Source organism: Cryptomeria japonica, chromosome 5, assembly GCF_030272615.1.
Source record: "Cryptomeria japonica chromosome 5, Sugi_1.0, whole genome shotgun sequence".
NCBI lineage: Eukaryota > Viridiplantae > Streptophyta > Pinopsida > Cupressales > Cupressaceae > Cryptomeria > Cryptomeria japonica.
The window spans coordinates 841132706-841154391 of record NC_081409.1 but is presented as its reverse complement, the minus strand read 5'-3'; the positions used below and the strand labels follow the sequence as shown (position 1 = coordinate 841154391).

At 34.5% G+C, this 21686-nt stretch overlaps 1 protein-coding gene across 5 annotated transcripts; it reads right to left on the bottom strand.

The window, feature by feature from the left end:
• Positions 1–7903: 7903 nt before the first annotated feature.
• LOC131042057 (uncharacterized) lies at positions 7904–17550 on the bottom strand. Of its 5 annotated transcripts, none has more exons than XM_057975355.2 (7): positions 17386–17550; positions 17148–17192; positions 10671–11007; positions 10275–10381; positions 9976–10108; positions 9261–9455; positions 7904–8833 (listed from the first exon to the last, which is right to left on the bottom strand). In XM_057975355.2, exons 3-7 carry the CDS (start codon positions 10950–10952, stop codon positions 8564–8566), a joined length of 987 nt encoding a protein of 328 aa, XP_057831338.1. In that variant the 5' UTR covers positions 10953–11007; positions 17148–17192; positions 17386–17550; the 3' UTR covers positions 7904–8563. The 5 variants fall into 5 exon arrangements, with proteins under 5 accessions (XP_057831338.1, XP_057831341.1, XP_057831339.1 ...); XM_057975358.2 differs by having other exon boundaries at positions 10671–10826; positions 17386–17549; XM_057975356.2 differs by lacking the exons at positions 17148–17192; positions 17386–17550 and adding an exon at positions 13212–13572.
• Positions 17551–21686: the final 4136 nt, after the last annotated feature.

Here is a 21686-nt window from a genome sequence, read left to right as displayed (position 1 = left end):
AATAAATCCAGACCTTAAACCAAAGTTGTGCAATATATCCAAGTTATACATCCACCTCCATTCCCTCCAAACCAAGAAGAACCTCAATCCCCTAAGCTTCATGATACTCCCATCGCCCCATCTTTCCAAGTCAAAGAGTCCACCTCCTCCTCCATCACACCATCCCCCCAACCCCACCCATGTCCACTGCTTATTCCAGAGCATGCTAGCATAGATTCCCCTCCACCTCAAATAAATCATCCCTCCTTCTCATGATGTTGCTCCATCTCAAAATCCAAGTCTACCCTCCACTCCATCCTATGATCCCAATCAATCCCATGATCCTCTTACCTCTCTGCATTCCCCTTGTAGTCCCACTCCATCTCAAAATCCAAATCTACCCTCCACTTCATTGCATAATTCCCTTCCATCTCAAGATCCAATCAATCCTCCGACTCCACCACATGATCCCATCTCAAGTCAAGATTAAAATATTCATTCATTTCCATGTCATGATACTAATCCATCTCACAGTCCTAATATTCCTCCTAATCCCACACGTGATCCTAATCCACCACATAATCCCAATCCTACACAAGCTACCATCATCCCTATCCAAGATCTGCATGAATCCCATACCTATCAACTTGGCTCTTCGACCTTCGTCTACTCCGGTTTCCTCAAAGAGCTTACAATTGCTTCCACCTCCTATCCCCCTCAAAATAGACTCGCATCTTGTTTCCAAAATAATAAGTATCCTATTGAAAAAATAATTTGTGAAAAAATGAATTATCAAGGTAAAGGGTTAGGCCTCCATGAACAAGGCATATTGGAGCCCCTTCAAGTCAAAGAAAATGAGAATTCATAAGGCCTTGGCTACAGATCTCATGCTCAAGATTTTAGTATATCTTCTATTTCTCCTAAATCCAAAATCCCTTTGTATCAATCAAAATCACACCATCCCCCATCTTCCACATCCATTTTGGGTCCTTATGTTACAAACATAAACCCTTCATCCCTTCTATCAATCTTGGGTCCTTACATCCCTCCATCCACCACTCCATCACCTCAAATGATCCCTAAGAAATATCAACAAAGGCACACATCCTTGAATCCCTTCCCACATTCTCCCTCCATAATCCCATCTATAAAATCTAAGTCATTTATCCTCATGCACACGTACCATTGCTATTCAAAACAATTTGGATGCGAAATCTAAAATGCATAAAGCCATAAATCCATAAAAATCCAAGGATCAACATGTCCGATCAAGAAGACATGTTCAAGAAAAGAAAGATATGGTCCAAAAGAAAGAAAAATCCAAAAGGCCATAAAGGCCCAAAAAGAAAAAAATCAAAAACCGTGTGGATTCCCAAACAACTCATAGAAGAAATGCATCTCAAAGTAAAATCCAAACTTGTTAATCCAATGTCTCCCTCCACTCATAAGTCCTCCAATCCTCCATCTAACAATCCTCAATCTTCAAAATCCATTTGGGGCCCTTACGTCTCACAATCCACTATCTTCAGTCCATCATCCCCTTCATCTATTTTGGGTTCTCATGTCCCATCATCCAATTTAATATTTCTCCACTCATTCTCTCTCCTCATGTCCCATCCTCCTAACTTTCCCACTTGCACTCCAATCTCTCATTATCCCACCTAACCAGACCTCCTAATCATTTGCACATCTGATTGGGTCAACTCTTTGTCATAAATAGCTTTCCCATCTCATCCCCCAACCTTAAATGCTACCCACTTTGGTCCTTTCAAGGAAATTCAAATTCTTTGAATCTCTCCATGCCCCTCTTCCCAAGGAATTTTTAACTCATTTTCTCATTTAGTCTTCCCACACAATCTTCTATTTTAGAATTTTGAATTCATCCTCCCTTCCTCCAAGGAATTTTATTTTCTTATTTCTCTTCCCCGTGTACTTGTAGGGTGTGGAGACAAGAAATGCCTTTATGGCATATCTCTTGGATCCCACACCTTGTCCTCTCAATCCTCTCCCACTTTCTTTCAATCCTAGCCCTTCATTTCAAATCAATCTTGGCCCTCCATTTTGACCCCCTTCCAATCTATAAATTGGAATCTCCTCTCCTCACAAATCATCCACTTTGCATGCAATCTTATGTTGCTCATTTGAGTCTTGCAATCCATCCATCACAACCTCACAATGCCAAAATCTTACCATAACCAATCTGTATCATCCACATTCATCCTTTGAATCCAATCCCTCATGTTGTGTAGTGGAGAGCAATGGACAATCCACCATCTCAAGGAGCAAATCAAGTGGACATCAAGGGTGCATTCCACGTCAAGCTCGGTCAGAGGAAGAGAAGAGAGCTAAGGTATAATGGTTTATTTTTATATTTGAATGCTTTTGTTTGTGTTTTCTTTGATTATACACTAACCATTAGGCATTTAGGTTTTGCCCTCTTCAATTGTTAGAAACCATACCATGTTATTGATCAGTAATTATCTATGCACACACACGTAAGGCACTATTGTTATTGAAAATGTCAATCTGATGTAGTGAGTTTGTCTTTGTTGGTTCTTTCATAAGTAACTTTGCAAAAAATGGTGGTTAAAGGTCAAGAGTTTTCTTGTGTTTGACTTGCAGACTAGTTATGTGATCATGTTTGTTAGCATGTTCTTTCTTGGTCACTCTATTCATGGTTATCATTTGGGTAGGTGAAGGGATAAGGGGCTCATCATAATTAGATTAATATTTAAATTTTAATTAAGAAAGATTATTTAAAACAAAAATTAAAAAATTATAATAGGGGAAAGGACCCGGTAGTTGTGCACCCTAACTTCGTGCTTCTTAAAATCTTACTTGGAAATTTCAAATCACTCCGATTTTTTTACAACAGCTTACTTGGCAAGTCCCCTGCTTATAACTAACGTTTCAGGGCCACATCATCAAATATGATGCCACATGAGCATGCTTTTTGCCAAGGTGTCCAAAATAGCCTCAAAACAAAGTGAGACCAATAGGCGTGCAAAAGAGACCCCAATAGTTGTGCAACTGATATGGCATCACTTGATTGGTTGCTTTTTACAATATTAGTACATTTCTTAACAACTATTGATACATTTCCTAACAACTGTTGGTACATTTCCTAACAAAAATTGATAATTTTTGTTTCAAACAATAGGTTTTATTTGTTCAATTTTTGGAACAAAAGGTATCAACAACCCTCACAACAATTGGTACATGCTCAACTACTGGGTCCTTTCCCCTAATCGATTTAAAATGCATGTTCTAAAATATTAAATGCATGCAAAAAGTGACTTGCATAGAAAATTAATGTAACACCCTTTTGGAACTATTGCCACTCCTCTGAGAGCCTAAAACAGAGGAAGGACTAATTAAAATTGAGGTGGAGATTTAACTATAGTCTAGTAGAGTAGGAGACGTGGTGAATGGCGTACCATGTTGATGCAAAGGGGGGAAAAGGTGAAAAATGAGTGCTCATGTTTTATTAAGAAAAATTGAAAGAAAAGGGAGATTCTAGGAAGAGACAATTGGATACTTTGGGAACAATTCAAATGTGCATATCCAAACTTATCTTTTTGGTTTGGGTGTTTTCTTAGATAATGTTGTTAAAGATTCGTTTTTGAAAAGTAAAGGGCAACATAAGGAAAAATATGCTTTCTTTCTAAAATAATTTAAATATTTTGTAGAATTCTATGTTGTTTGATCCATTACCTACTCTATTTGTTTATCATGTGCTATCTATAGTACTATCATTTGGTGCATATTTAATACTTTCTATTACTTGTTCACTTTGCAAATCTAGTAGTAAGTCTACATATGAGAATATGCATGTTGTGCAAGTATATATAAATGTGTATGTGTGTGTATACATAAATAAATATATCATAAGACTAACTTGGTGTACATTTGTGCAATATTTGTAATATCTTAGTATTTAAAGGCAATCATTTGTGCATATTTTGGAAATCAAGCAACAATGAATATCCACATTACAAGTAGCATTCATTCTAGAAATACTTGAATTTTGAGCACTAAAAAGAATTTTTCTACACCAATATTAGCATATAGGTCATTGTACTCTTGATTTTTATGACTTTGATCATTGCACAAGATTGTATGTTGACCTATCAAAAGGATAAATTAGGGATAACTTGACCCCTACAATCTAACAACTTAAAGATATTTTTAAACATATTCAATCCTTACACAACATCAAACAATGAAGATTATAATGAACAATGACATAGAGGTCTACTAACTACTAGATCAATATCACACCCCTAAGTCATTTCTATGTTGTTTGGGATTGGCTTGTAGAAATTCTTTTATCTTTGAAAAGTTATAAAAAATTAGCATATCAAGTGCGTTAGCTTTTTATACTATGACAATTTGATTTTACACATCTTCAACATGCATATTTCCTTACGAATTTTAGAACTATGTACACTTATCTTCTATTTTTAATTTTGCAAATCTTTCAATTTATTTGTTTCCAATTCATCAATTAAATTTAAACTACTAATAAATACTTTTATGTAAAAAAAATTATATTCCCCTACAATAATAAAAAGTGAAAAATTTGAGTTTGAAACCATGTCATTTTCTTTAGAGTTAGAATTGGGTGACCATTCTACCAATCGGGAGAGAAAAGGTCAATTGATCATTCTAAAGGTCGCTTGATCATTCTAACTCTTTTGCAACCAATCAGCCTCTGGAAACAGGAATATGAAAGAAAATTTGAGCAATTTGTCATTGTGGGGGTCACTTGAAACAAGGTCCCCCCACCACAATGAGATTGTTGGGATCACAAGTTTTCCACTCATCACCATAGTTGTTGCATAAAAGTTTATTCTAGTGGATGTCAAATTGGCTAAAGCAATGTTTTGACAGCTGAAATGTCACTTGCCAGCTAGATGACACTCCACACTTCAATTTCCATAAATGCCACTTCCCAACGTCAAAACTCATAAATTAGCACCAACAAAAATGGACAGCGATGATGAAGTGGGCCTGTAAAATAATGGCTCACACCCACCAAGCCTTTGCTCAACTCTAAATATTGTAGTGTCATAATATGAAGCTGAAACAATGTGATTGGCCTACAACTTTCTAATGCTTCCACATTCCCTAGACACCATAAATCAGCTTATCATTACTTCTACCTTTTCTTCCATGGTTCCTTGTTTTTCTCCGACTTAAAATGACCGGCTCCATTGTCTCGCTCATTACAGAAATTCAAGTCCTTACTAAGGTTAAATATAAATGTTAAAAAGGCTTGAATGTACTATCTTATTTGAAAAGGAATATTTTATAGTTGTTTAAATGCTTGGTGTAGCTGCGTAAACTGCCATAAGTGTAAGGCAATATGCGGGTCCACGTTTCACCCAGCTTTGGATTCAATTAAAAAAAAAATCATTTTTCTAAAACAATAAAAATATTCCCCCAATATCCTCCGACCCACACGTCCCACATCAAGAGTCCAATTAATGTGGTGTGTAAAATGTGCCCACAGAAAATGACTGTGGTACCCTTAAAAAGCACGTTTTATCCACAACATCCATAATAATGTCTCGCTGGCCATTGTGCAAATAAACCTCTTGTACTCTATGTCGTTTTCAAAATTTGTTGTTCCGTACTTCGAAAAGGAAATTCTTTCTCAGACAATTGCTTCTTGGTGGCCAACCTGTAAATTAACCCTCTACTACTTTCTATGTCATTTTCAAATTTCGTTGCGATGTACTTTGAACTAATGTTATGTACTTTGTGCGGGAAGATCTTGCAATGCCAACAACTGATTTCAACATATGATCACCAAACTAAGGCCAACATATAGTAATCTGGAAAGTTTGGTCTCAGATTAATTATTAATGCGATTAGAAACATATTTTTCTGAATGTGGACTCTTATTTGAGCTTGGTTTGAGAGTTGCTTTCAAAAAAATTATTTGTAACTGCTATGTTGTTTAATCGATGTAGAGTTGCCAACTGATATTTGATCATAAGGAAGCTCCACGTAAAAGGCCAGTGTTGCAGTATGTTTACCTCAATATTTGCAATACTGAATAACAAAAACAAAATATCTGCTACTAATTAAATGGAGAAAAATGTCTGCCATTGATTAAGTTGAGTTCTAACATGTAACGAAAAAATGGCATGCCTACCGATGGGTAGGTTCAAATCCCCAGGAGCTGCAATAGAGTCAAGTTCAACCCCTTGGGTGACTTTGACAGGGTCTGTTACCCACTGCGTCAGCTCAAGGCCAGCTTTTAGTTTACGCTTAATGCTTACTCGTCGCTTCAAAAAAGGGCAGAGATGCCAATATCTATTTAATCCAGTATCTCCATAAAACAAAATGGCTTGCATCATTGTTACAATCTTTCCATTCAACCATAAAGTCACAAGATGGTGCTGCAATTAATCAAAAGGCGGTGATGACAAAATTCAGATTGGAGGTGGAAATTATAATGTTCCATTTGACCATAAAGTCACAAAATGGTCCTGCACCAGGCGATAAGAACGTTTAGAATGAACCTGCCAGTTAGGATCTGCCAAAGCAGACAACACATAAAAAACAATGTGCAGGCATGGCAATGATCTTGTAGAGAATTGTATTGTTTTTCTGATGAGTAGCTTTTCAAAGCAAATCATATAGCTTCGCCGCTTGCTTAAGAGTAGAAATTATAACATTCCAATCAAACATGAAGTAACAAAATGGTCCTGCAGTTACTGCGAGGCAGGTGATGAAATTCAGAGACTGCCCATACCAGTTCGAATCTGCCAAAGCAGACAAACCCTAGAAAGCAATGAGCAGGTTATTAATGATGGTCTTGAGGGGAATTGTTTTAATTGTTTCTGATTAGCTTTTCAAAAACATAAACTTGAAATCCAGCAGATGTGTTCCAAAAAGATGGACATTATTGCCAGTGATATAGGATTGTTTCAGACTTTGTTGGTCAAAACACACAAAAGATTAATCCCGGTACCAATTTCAGTCCTCCAACCTTCATTCCTGGGAATACCAACAGAACTTATGTCAATAACAAGGCTATCAATATGCATTTCGCTAGTAATCACACAACTTCAGCCATTCTACAATAGAAAGATTACATTATGCTTCCAAAACTGAATTCGTCCTGTAGAGAGTAGTGTCTTGTGTAGAGTAAGTATATCATGCTGCATCAAAGCAACAAATAATCCTACAATACAAAAATAGGTTGATCCTATAACATCGAAAGATCTGATCAACATGCCAAAGAATTAATAATTCAGAATGTAATAAACTACTCACAAACTCCAATCAGCCCAATGCTGATGTTTGCAACAATCCCATAGAGCAAAGCTGGGAAGCTTGATGGGTGGAAAAAAAGCGGGAGTTTTTAAGTCTATCCGCTTCATGCTGTGAGATTTCAAAAGCTGTCTTGCCTTCTGATTCACTCATGCCCTCTTCTACACAGCATGTGGAGGAGGATGGGGATAGCCCTGCTGGTAGTTCGTAGGTGATAGAATGTTAAGTTGTTTTTAGAAATGGCAAATTTTGATGTCTGTGTATTTATCTGCCAATGTTTCTAAAACTATGACTACAGTAATGTAAGTATTTTCTAATATATATAGGTGGTTCCCTCAATATTATTCATCATAAATGCTGATGTTTGCAATTGACAGATCAAAAGTACGATGCGTGTGAATAGTGCATAATATAAGTGGAAATTGATATGAAGAGCTATAGCTCCGCTGCACAGCTGTTCCAAAACAAAATGAAATTCCAATGAAAACAATATTCCAACTAGAATAACTCATCCTAGAGATTTGAAAAAATTGCAAAACTGGGTAAATTGCATCCAGCCTCATCATCAACACTTAAAGAATCTAATATAAGTGGTTAGAGTGGACCATTTAATAAAAAGATCAAAGTCCAAGGAGCATTTTAAAAAGTATCCAATTGTTGTAGCTCTCTTATAAAAAATTTCAAATTTGGCATCTCAAATACAATCTTCGTAAAGAAAAAAGCTTATAGATAGTGCTGCAAGTTTCTCCAAATATACCAAATACAGCAACATCACAACTGAGTAGAATAAGTAGTTGTGCTAAACATTATTCAGGCTAAGATGTAGTAGATGTTGATGCTCATGATCATCAGAGAGGCTTCTACTTGTCAATATGCACTCTACAAAAACATATTTTAAAATTGGTAGCATCTCAAAAGCAGTAGCTTACATGCTAGAAACCTATCTCTTCACCTCATCAGTTGCTTAAATACAAGAATACATCAGCAAGAAATATAAAGATTGAACGCTCCAGCACCAAGCTAGGTGATGGTGTCAACTCATACAGAGTGGGATAGGTACTTCAAAGCTGACTTCAAAGCTGAAAGCATTGATCCTTAGCATTTTGCTCATTTGACTGTACGTTCAAGTCATAAAAGTCATTTGACTAAAGCCCCAAATCCTTCCCAACAGAAATGTCAACATAATAAGTGAATGGTTCTTATGCATCCAGTAAGTTCAATCATGTTTTAGACCATTTTTTGGTAAATGGACATGATCACAGTTGCTGGGAAAAGAAAATGAGATCTTGCAGATGGATCATGTTGTAGCAGATGTGACACGGATAACAGCTAGCGCATTGCTAGCAGAAAGCTTTGACTTACAAAACTGATCCCAGGCATCATTTTTGGGCATTGGCTCTGCCACTTCTTGTGCTTCATGATTAAAAACAAATTTGTCATATACAGCTCGAAGCTCCAGAGCAAGTGTGCGAGCTGCCTCGCGTGCTTCAGGAAGTTGATCGCTTAGTTGTGAGGCAGCTATTTGGAGTAACGTGTCTAAGCCATAGTCTCTGATTCCCTCCAGACCCTGAAAGACACAAATTACAGACAGTAAAGGGTAAGTAAACCAGCTAGATAATTTCATAAGGCATAGAAAAAGGTAAATGGTAACTAAATTTTGTGTGTTGATACTTTTTTTGATTAAGGCTATAGTCCCAATTACACATACACTGAAAATATCTGTAGGAAATATTTTAGGTCATTATCAGCCACTAAGCTATTCATCTTTTTTAAATTGTCAAGAAAATGTGAAACTAGAAACAGAAGCAATCAAAAGATTCTTCAAATGCCATAAACAGATTTTTTCAAAATTGAAAAAGTTATTTTCTTAGCAATAACATGCAAGTTCTTAGAAATTAATTTTTAATCATCAATGCTGAGGTACAAAACTAGATTCACTCAATTAAAGAAACATACTTCTTCGTAAAAAGAGAAATTAGGTTCAGATATCATACCAGCCTCTGAACACTCCTGGATATACACATAGATGCCTTTGCTCGAATCCGTGGATTTTTATGTTTAACATAAGGTTGCAACTTATGCACCAATAGATTAGGAGAAATACACATAGTCATCGTAATCACTGCTTTTTCAGCTGCTTCAGCTACAAACCGCTTGTCTTGACAAGCCCTCAAAAAAAGTTGTAAAAGCTGTATCACAAAAAGAACAATGTAAGGCTGTGTTTTATTAGAGTGATTATCAAGTGTCATAGTATTAATACATCAATCACTCACATAATCACCAGCAAACATGGAGAATAAGAATCAAGATGAGGAAACATGCCATGATGTCATTTTCGAAAGAGCTCATTAGGCCACATGAACTAAGGGAACGGTCATATTATACATGCACCAGGAAATGTGAGTGAGGGTAGGTACAAGGATACTAAGTCTCCTGGTGTGTTGCATCCCGAAATTGGCCATGTAACAAGTGCACCAAAAATTGGTGGGCATTAAAATTTACGGTGCACTGACAATTAGTAGGCACTACATTGCAGTGATGAATCAAACAACTGTAAAATGAATAAATTTTCATTTAGCAATTTACATATGTAAAGCCATAAACGTTTTGCCAGATTTAGTTAAATTAGATTAAGGGTAAAGCCATAAACGCTTTGCCAGATTTAGTTAAATTAGATTAAGGTGTGCACCCAGCATATAAGGCAGTTACCAGAGGATCAAGATAATCAATCATCTGATCCTGATATGCTTTGAAAAGGTCCGATGATGCCATAATTGCAGTTTTACAAAGAGCACTTCTTGGATTCTTCACCGATTTGACTATCAAGGTGATTTCATTGGCCCTGATTACAAGAAAATCAAGAATGCAATAAAACAAACTGACATTAGGAAGAAACATAACTTATTAGACAAACTTCTATCTTTACCTACTGTCTCTGTGGCTTTCTCAGTATAATTGTCCTATCCTTAAACTACAAAAAAATTTAAAATGGTAAAGAAGAATCTCACAATATTGGAAGCATGGCCTCCTTATGAAAGATTGATAGTTGCCGCACATGAGTTAATGCCTCACAAACCATAACCCAGTCCTTAGAGTCGAGTCTTTCTAACAATGTCTGTACAGCACAGACAAAATGAAAAAGGAGTCCTAACAATCATCATAACATCAACATTCATCATAAGCAGCAATTTAAGTGACTCATTTAATTTAAGCACTACATATAATGCAACACATTATAAAAACAAATAATGGAAACTACTTACAGCAAGATGAGCATTCAAATATTCAAGATCATTCAAGTTCTCAGACTCAAGATACTCAATTTCAGGACAGACTACCTCATTTAATTTAAGCACTGCGTATAATGCAACACATTATAAAAACAAATAATGGAAACTACTTACAGCAAGATGAGCATCCACGTCTTCAAGATCATTCAAGTTCTCAGACTCAAGATACTCAATTTCAGGACAGACTACCTCTGGTACTGCATCCATGAGTTTAGCTGCTCCAGAAAAAGTTTTAGCAGCAGCAGGATCCTGATTTGAATTGTTTGAGCTCTGCATGTCAATATTTTCATTATTGTTCCCACTTAAAGACTTTCCAATGCTTCCTTTACTAGAACTGCCAGCTTTTCTGTCCAACAAAGGTGATGCATTGTGATCCCGAAGAGCTTTTCCCGACATTTATGCTAGCTGTGAAGCAGACTAAAGTCTTTGGAAACAGTGGCAGAAATTGGTTCTACATAAACATACAAGAACTGTATAAAAATGACTTTCTAGCAAGAAAAAAAAAAAAAATAGTATTTCTATACAGAATAAAGCCAAATGGGCATGGCAGGAAACATGAAAAATAGGCATAAAGTAGGAGGGCCAAAATAGTGTGAAAACAATGTCAACAACTAGGCAGAGAAAGCTGAAGAATAATTAGGCCTCATTAATTAGTGTTTTGCAGCACCAAATCACAAAAAGGCAGATTAAATTCAATAACAAGAAACCTGTAAAAAAAATCAAGGGCAATAAGTAGCTCATAGTCTAAGATAACAATAATTATAAGTCAGCAGTATGGTGGGAAGTGCACTACAGATAGTAACAATCCAGAAGACTACATTCTTAAATGAAGTAGAATCCAATCAAAAGACTAGCATACAACATGATTTAAATTAATAAAGTAACATTAGGAAGCGTTAAGCTTATTAATAAATATACATAGGCAGGCATGAACTCTGGCACAGAAAGAATGATTTTGATCATATGTTTTACGAAAAAACATTTGAACAGACCAAAAGAACGTAAATGTCATTCCTAGAATCTTTGTTAATAATAATAAACTAAACAGAGACAAATTTTACACGGAATCACAATCAACTTTACTTTACTTTGCAGGCATCAAAGGATAAACAAGAAACAACTGGTAAACTAAAAGCATACAAAACACAACGGACTTTATTCATCAACAAACTTTAACAAAAAAATGTATGAATAGCATTTTTACTTCTGTGGAACAACAGCTACAGCAATCATGAAATAATTGTATGTAAACAAGTATGCAGTCAAAAAAAATGCAATATTGTACCAGCTCTTCCAAATCATGAAGTACTATTTAACAATATGCAAAATTTCTTACATAAAAAGAAGAAAACGGAAATGCGTAAGTCAGGCCAAAAATTATTCATTGGACCCCAAGTGCAGCTATTTGAAAGTAGCTGAGGAAAGAAAAACAAATTCCAAACAAGCTAAATCTAAAGAGAGGCCAAGTGTAACTGTAGCGCTTCCATAACAGAGCCCTAGATTCAAGTTCCTGAAGACTTAATAAAGTGTTGTTGGTGATAAACCTAATCCAACTCAGGAATTTCAGTAAACACGTTAAGCATTGTGATAATATAAGCCTAAGGGATCCAAGTCACTAGGCGTAACATGGCCAAAAGTGACACCTGAGTAGCCAGGCAAGATTACCATGGCAAAGTTAAAATAACTTAGAGGTTTCAAGGAGGGGACGCAAAAGTTTACAGAACAGGTATCTTAGAATATATATCAACTTTTTGTTGTCATGTGGCTTCATGGAAAATAACATTTTCCCAATGGAGAAATATCAGCATCTAAATTAAACTACACACGCACTGCATTTGCCTAAACAATCTTCATTAGATATATCAGCGCAAACTTATTGCCCCACCCTTAACCACAGCCGAAAGGTTTCTACCAACGAAAAGAAAAGGGTTCACCAAAGTTTAGAGGAAAAGATTCTAACATTCAAAGCGGCAACAATTCATATGGGTTCTATTGTGAATAGAAACAGTAACCATCTCCATAGAATGCGACCCCATGGAGGGGTTGGAACTTCCCAAATTGTGATATAGGAAAAAGCAGAATCATCAGAATAAAAAGTCGATCAAATTTGTTTTGAGGAAGAAACTTTCAGAAGATGCTAAAGATGTGGTGGGTAAAAGGGTTAAGCTAGAATCATACAGCTCACCTACGAGGATTTGGATGCTTCATTGCCCTGTGAAAACTAATACATATTACGATTTTTCATATATGTACACCGTTATCTGACGATAAGCTCTCCAATTTGCACAGCACCAGAGGCTAATAAATTTTAGGAGCCCTCTGTATAAAGCTTAAACCATGGCCTACGTAAAGATTTCCTCTAGTACAGGGGAATCCCCCATATAAGACGAAGATTCTAGCTATAAAATAGTCCATGACATAATAAAAAGTTTCCCTAACAAAACGAGGGCCTAAAGCATTCCAACTCCCTTAGCGCAACACGCACCAAATTTACCTCCATAAAGAAGAAAATCATGAAATAAAAAAGGCGTACAGCTCAAACAGAGAAAACCCAATGTGGGTAAACCCTAAACATAGAAATCAAACCATACAGACCTTTGCAGACAAACTTGAAGCAAAAACTCCAAAGAATGACGAAGATGACGAACGACTCACTGCTGCTTAACACCAAAACTCGCGATTTATATCATCCTTCAGCCGAACCGATTGGCCAAACGAACTGTCCTCTAACGACGAAATCTGGGAAAATTCTTCTCAAACCAGAGAAAGCGTAATCCTTTTTAGATGACTTCAACAGGATAATCAGTGCATATGACCACCACCAAGAGGACCGTGGTACCCAAACCGCCCTTTAGAGAAAAGGACAATATTTTTTTACCAAAAAAGTCTGTAATTACAGCTAAAGACCGAACCACATCAAGAATGAATCCTTCGGAGCTACAAATTTTGAAAGTGGAGTATTTAACATTATTCTTAGGCAAAAAAACTATTAGTAGCTCTACCTCTCTATATACCCATAATAGCCCATCCCCTTAAATGTTCGATCTGACACGTGTATACTGGTGAGGTTAAAAGGAAGCGTAAAATAGAAGCTAGAAAAGAAAAAGCCAAAATATCTTCAAACAAATTTGGCCGCCAAGCCGAATTTTCGAACGTTGGAGCTACCTACAAAAGCGTTCACAAAGGACCGGGAAAATAACAATTCTGTTACATTCAACGGATACCAATGACTTCAACGGACCATAACAATGACCGATCGTTCCCGGGGATTTGACCAGGAAATTACCCACGAGCTAATTTTAATGATTTAAGCTTTGATACCATTAATTTTAACAGCAATGTTACAAAAAAGATATATATCTCTGAATGAGTAAACATTTCGACAAATGAATAGAACATCTTACAAAATTAATAGATATAATCTTACGTTTAAAAAACGACATATTTCTGTAATGAGTAAATATTTCAACAAATGAATAGACTACCCCGTAAATGCTCCATAGGAACTGAAGTGCAAATATTTCTTGAATGAGAATATATTTCAACAAATGAATAGACTGTCCTGTCAATTATTAATTTGAATGTTAAATCTCCCTCCAACAAAATAGATGTCTAGAATTTAGAAAGCTATAAAGAGATAATAAAGGAAATCTCCCTGCATCAAAATAGACATCTAGAATTTAGAAAGTTATAAAGATAGATAAGTAAAAAGTAATTAATAATTTTAAATTATTTTTAATCAATGTGAATATTTTTTAAAATTATTTTCAATGAGTAATCTATTATTTATTATATGAATTATTAAAGATTAATTATATATTTACTTTCAAAAACATCATAAAATCATATTATTATTTTTTATATTTTTTTTAATTAAATTTATTATTTTTAAAATAATTTTAAATTTTAAAAAATTAATATCAATAAAAAATTTATTTGGTAACTTTTAATTTTAATGTTTATTTTTATTTTAAAAATTGTTAATTCATCATGATATGCATAATGATTAATGGGTCAATTATCATGAAGAAGCAAAAGTTGAAATTAATACATAACTTTGGGGATGTGGATGTTATACTTATAATATTAAAGATTATCTATTTTTTCAATAATCAAATAAAAAATAATATAATTTTTTAATATATTAAAATATTTATTTTAACTTATATAATCATTTTTTTTTAATAGATTAATAACTGGCGAGGATCCTACATTGCTGAAGGAGAACAAAATGTTCGCTGTTATAAGAACTTGAGAGCTTATATAATTATATTAAAAATATTGATTTAATTATATTAAAATTTAAAAATAAAATTTAGTTAATTATATTGTTTTTTATTATGAGTAAATTGTGGAGTAAATTTTTTATTTTGAGTATTTTGTCTTAAAAAATTCAATGAAAAAGCCTTTAGCACAAGGAAAAAGTTCAATGTCATGAGCAACAAGAGGTTTCCATGAATCACTCACCCAGGGATGAAGTTTCGAAAGAGAAGGCCAAAACCCAGTAAATCTACATACCAAAGCGCAGCATTGGTAGAACTCAACATTTTCGGACGGGGACCCTTATGAGCAGCTCTAGCCACAATTGGTAGAACTCAACATTTTCAGATGGGGACCCTTATGAGCAGCTCTAGCCATACGGGCAAAGCTACGTCCAGAAGCAAGCTTGGGAGCGTCCACAACAACAGCAACAAAAGCCCCAACACCAATCAAACCGCTAGTCACAGCAGGTTGGGGGCGTCTAAGGGCCTCAGCACCCATCAGGGGAGAATCGCGCTCCAACCCAGCAGCATGAGCCGAAGAGTCCACACCCAGGCTCGCAGTCAAGTCGTTGCAAACAGCAATCAAGTTTGGTCACGGGAGCATTCACAGCAGAAGGGGGGCGTCTAAGGGCCTCCATACCCATCAGGGGAGCATCGCGCTCCAACCGAGCAGCATGAGTGGAAGAGCCATGCTCGCAGTCGAGCCGTTGCAAACAGCAATCAAGTTTGAAATCTCTAGAGCAACGAGAGAGTTCACGGTCATGAGAGCCTTCAAGGGAGCCATTTTTTTCGCTCCAATAAAATACAACTAGTTCCAATAAAATACAACTAGTTATTAATATTGTTGATATATAATGATTAATATTTTTTTGTAATATTTTTTTATTTTAATTTTAATTTTTTAAAATTGTTAATATTTTTTTAAATAATAAATTAAAAATAAATAAGGAAATTTTAAAAGTCTTAAAAGAAAAATTAAAAAAGGATATAATAATTGAATAGAAAGATACTTTCTAAGAAATCTATATGAAAAGGATCTCCAGGTGTAGGTGTTGTTGAAAGACACAATCAAAACTAATGCCTAAACTGTGTTTGAAGATATTTATATAAAAATATATAGAAATACCTTTTTTTACTCTAATCCGAGTGGTAAATCTAACCACAATTCTAACCTTAATCTCAATTATAACACTAACCCTAATTCTAACTCTAATAGCATTTGTAACCTGTTTGTAATACCTTGATTTTAATCCTAAATCTAAGTTTAACCCTAACCCTAAACCCAATCTAATTATGCTAAAATAGAATTAGGATTTTACCTAAAATTAGAATTGAAATTTAAATTAAAATAAAATTTTAAAATAACAAAATACAATTTAAAAATTATTATTTTCATAAAATCTAATTTAATCAAATCTATAGTTGTGACCTCACTCATTCATAGCTATGCCTCAAAAGCTTTAAAAATAATAATCAGATTTATTTTAAAAAATAATATATAACAATTTAACTTATAAAAACCTAATATTCAAACTTAAATTAAATTTATTATTTTAAATTTTATTTTTACATAAACAAAATTAAAAAATAAAAAAAATTATCAAAATATTAAAAATATTGTATTTAATCTTTCATGGTTGAATTAGAATTGAAACATAAAATTACCCATATTCTACCGTGAGATTACAGACCCTACTTTTAACGAGACCTATTTCAGTCATGAATCTACAAAATACTGGAAAAGGGTCCATTACATTATTAAGAAACCCAAATTTTAAAACATAAGCAACCATACAACTTTTGAAAATCGGACATTATTGAATTAGCCGAATTCGAATCATAATTTAGCAAATCTCATCGCAACAGACTCATTAACTACAAAATAGTCATTTGGTTAAATTACTATATTAAGAAGTAAATGAGGGAAAAATGCAGAATTTACTGCAAGCTCGGCAATGAAAAGCAAAACTCAATTTACTGAAGCCGTAAACAGATACGACTGAGGGTTTCAGAGGTTATGACGCGCTTATTTCCACGGGCAGATTTAGAAAATGCACGGAAGACGAGAACGGCAAATGAAAACAGCCTTTGAAGCTTATGGAGGCCACACGCAATAGTCAAGTCCATGATCAGGGATCAAAGTAGTTAAAAAAAAGGCGTGAGATGCTGCGAGCTGTGAAGGGAAGTATTACAGCAACTCGGATAGAAAACGTTGAAACACAATAACCTAACCTAAAATTTGACTGAATATATTTATCAAATGATTCAGTAAATGAGCCGATCAATCGCCAAATCTAAGAGTAAACAAGGAACAAATCATTCTGCGTACCTTTCAATGCAAAGAAAAATCTTCAGGCGACCGCTCTAACAGATTCTGTACCCAAAAAAAGGTAATCTCAGGTCAATTTAAACAATATTTGGCATACTTCAAGGTATATAGCCGATCGAGCCGCTCATTAAAAGTGCAAAGCTAAATTTGAACAAATACACGATTAAACTAGTAGTGCTAACGCGATTAAACTGCTAAAGAAGCCTGCGGAAAAGATCTCGAAAAATGTAAGAATTACCTCTGGCTGGGTTAAAAATTTGGTGTGCAGACCGATCTGTGAAGTGGAGAAGAAGCGTAGCTGTAATTTAATAGAGGAGAATCTTTGGAGTATGAAGATAAAACAAGGAGGAGCGGGGAGGGTTCAAATTCATCCGCCCCACGGTCACATGGAGGGTATGTTTTTTTAATGTTTCGTTTGCTGTCTTTTCCAATTCAAAATGAACGTTTGAAAAGGTTGACTTGGAAGTATTAGGAGGCGGAGAAAAAAAGGAGAATATTAAATTTTATGGCCATGGAAAAGGTCAATATATTTAGTATTAATATTTCAAATTTTAGGTTTTATGGCTTGGTTAGTGTCAGTTTTAGATGAATGTTAAAAAATTATGTGTATTAGGGTTGGGAGAGTTGTGCCTCGTATATTTTGAGGTGTGTTTATTCTTCTTTAGGGGTTTTGTAGAGTAGTGGTATCTTAAAATGATGGGTTGTATGTGATGTGTACTTTATATCTAATTAATTAAAGTGTAAATTTGGTGATTTTTATTAAGGTGGAGATGAAAGGGATTTTTTAATTTTTTATTTATTTTATATTTATGGAATATGAGAAATTTGGGAAACAAATTTGTACTATGATAAATATTCTAAAAATTTAATTTTGTATGTTCAAAAGATAGTAAAATATGTGTCAACAATTGGTAAGGTTGTTATTTCAATCAACCTAGCGTTTGAGAGGGGCAACTCCCTTGTATGATAGAGTTTTGAATTTTCAACAAGAATGAATTACTAAATAGAAAATAAAAGAAGAAGATTGGATTTAATAAATTGAGGAATATTATCTCAAGCTTCTTGCAAGTATTTCAATGACATTTATAATTTTTGTTGTACCTACATTTCATTAGCACTTCAATAATATCCAATGTAAAGTTTTATGACATGCAATGACAAAAATTGAATACCACAAATCTTTCCAAAATTATTGTTAGCCTATTCTCCCTTTGCTTCAATATAGCCTTAATTTGTTATAGAAGTCTAGGTCTAGTCCTAAGATTTAAATTTTTGAAGTGGTTCCCTAAGCTCGAACTAATAAAGTGTTTGTTGTCCATATTATAAGTCTATAGGTCATAACTTTTGGCCTTTTAGAGGGTTTTACCATTCAAGGTTTTTAATACCTTAACCTTGTCAAAAGTGTTCAAAGACCTTATTATCTTGTCAAGTCCAAGTGCATATTTTTTTGGAGGTGTAATGTAGCAAATTGTATCCCTTTACAATTTCACACCCACTTTGGACTTACTTTGGTGGTTGTGCCTAATGTACCTGATTCATGTCTAATTGTGCTCAGTTTTGGTACCATTTCCAAAACCTTGGTGCAATCCCCTACTCAACAACCTTTGTTCTGGCCCAAACTATTAGGACTAGGATGCCCAGCTTCCTTATCCAGTCAATTTTGCCCTAAATTTGAAATTACAATGGTCAGCTTTGCAAGTAGCAAGAAAGTACTCTCTAATGTCGACCTTCCCTAAAAATTAAATTTGAAAAGGTGTAAGTTGCATATAAATACAACTCTCTTACTCATGCTCATTTGAACTCTAAGTTTAAACATTAAGCATTAAATCAAGCATATTCAAGGCAAATGAGCATATGTTACTAATCAAAGATTTAAGCATTCCAGTTTCAGTAATCATGATCAAGTTTGGCATGTTCCTCCATGATGAAGACATGCATTAACATCAATCAAGTGACATTAAGGCTTATGTCAGACTTCAAGCCAAGGGTTTCATATCAAAGGTAACATTCATCATTTCAAGCATTTTCATTAAGGTTTTAGCCTCTATCCCGAGAATAAGTTCTCTTTCATCAAACATTATTGTATTGGAGGTGGAAACACCAACACAAGGTTTGACTTAGGCAAGCCCCTATACATCACAACATTTTTCTCATTTTTTTGTGTGTGCAGAGTTAGGTTTGATCACAAAGAGTGCTACAAGTGTGTAGAGTAAACAATTACAAGTGATCTCAAACTTTGAGTAGGCAGAAGCACCTAAGCAAGGGCACCCTCTAATCATGTCTAACACTTTTCAACTAATTTTTAGAGAGAGATCTATAGAGCCTATTAATCAAGAATGTAGAACTTACTATTGGATCAAACAGCCTCAAGTTGGGGTGCCCTCTAGCTCTGTCTAATATTTTATGCTCTAAATTGTAGTTATAGGTTCTTCTCTATCTCTTATATCTAGATCTGAGCTACTGTGTTGATTTCTAGTTCTATATCTTATTGATTATGTTAAAAGTTGTCATTTTGTTATCATTTAACCTAGCTCATTCACACACACTTCAAAATCTCAAATCCATTACAACAAAGGAATCACAAAACACAAGTGCCAAGTCTCCTATTAGGACTGTAGTTGAACATAGTTTGAGTTCCAATGATATGCAATAGAGATTTGAGATCTTAGTTTAAGTTCCTAAGTTAGGATCTCATTTCCACATATCTCATTTTGGTGAACTTGACATGTCTTATGCTTGCATAACTTTTGATTTTTAGTATCAAATCTCATTTTTTGTATGAAATGTTTAGATTTAGAGGCATCCATTTCAAAAATTAATTGCTTATGTGCTTGCATTTGATAATTAATCACAATAATGCTATCTCATATTGCTTAAGGCATTCATTTCTAAAATTTATTGCTTGTGTGCTTGCATTTGATAATTAATTACAACAATGCTATCTTGTGTTGCTTAATTAAGTGATTAATTGATCATAATAGTGTTATTTTACATAATTTAATTAATTGCATCATTACTCTTAATTACATATCCTTTAATCAAATGGCTGATTGACATTAATTTTTGTGAGATAAATCAAGGCAATAAAAGCATAAACCAATTTCCCCATCTTTGCCTCTAGATTTCCTTTATTACTTTCAAAGTACAATTGTGTGTATTTGGAGCTTATACGTGTTTTCAAATAATACAAAATAGGAGACACTCCAAGATGAATCCTTATTAGACAGGAGGAACTCCATTATGCTTTTAACTAAAAAATATTGAATAAACGATTAACATTGTCAATGGATCCTACATCCTTGTGAATGAATTTATAAATGTCTTAGAATAATTAAATACATAGAATTTACAAGGTGCCATGGCACCTTAATTCTCATATTCTCTCATTTGGCATCACACATTTTTTAATACATCCATAGGAAAACATAATTAGATAAATACAAGAAATGGGGCAAGTAGCCTCCTTGCACCAAGCAAAGTTTTCTATTCTCACATGCTTTGTAAGATAATATGCAACATTCTTTCTAATGTCAATATTATTCAACTCAATCTGTCATTTAAAATCATATCCCAAACAAAGTGGTACTAAACATCCACATGCTTAGTTTGAGCGTGAACCATAAGATAATTTTCTAAATAAATTGCACTCTAGAAAATTTTCCTACAATCAAAACCAATACATGTACACAATCTTTGTATGATAGAACTATATCCTTAGAGACATGGGTAGAATTTAAATACTCTTATTTGATAATGGATAGAGCAATTTTGGGATGCCTCTTACTCATCCAGCTCATATCTCCTTCAAAAAAGTAAATATATACCCGCTAATATATGTCACTTATAAACTATCCAAGTCACCTACTCAATCTAAATCGATAAAATTGTGTATGTCCAAAGCCTTGTCCACACTATTAGTACCAAAATAAACTGAAACATAATCATAAGTATCACACAAATATCTTGACACCCTATTTACATAATTATAATGTTCTATACCAAGGTTAAACATAAACCTATTCAATACTCTTATTTCTCAAGCAATATCTAACCTAGTGCAAATCATTGCATACATTAAACTTTATACAACATTAGCATATGGAACTTTAATTCTTGCAAGCATAAAATATCAATATTATTGATAGTTTAACTATCTAACAACAAAAAAAAAATTATCAGGCTTATTGTAAAGTTTCATTTGGAAAATTTATTGTGAGATTGTTCTGCTCTGCTATTTGGCGAAATGCGAAAACTTTATCCTGCGAGATTGCCAAGGTTTTCGGCGGGGGGATGCAGACAAGTCTTCGCCACTTGTCCGAGGAGCATCTCAGTCTTCAGCCCGCAATGTAAGAAAAACCCTGCAACAAACGAAGGACGGTATTCGGTCTGCAAAGCGGGCAAGTTTGGGGAAAATGAAGTAATGAGGGCAAACAAGGAAGATGCCTTGTCACTACCCTCCGACAGAAACTGGCAAGTCTTTCGCTCGAAAAAGGCCAAGAGGAAGATGGGCGAAAGTAGAAACAAGTCTTTAAACTTCGA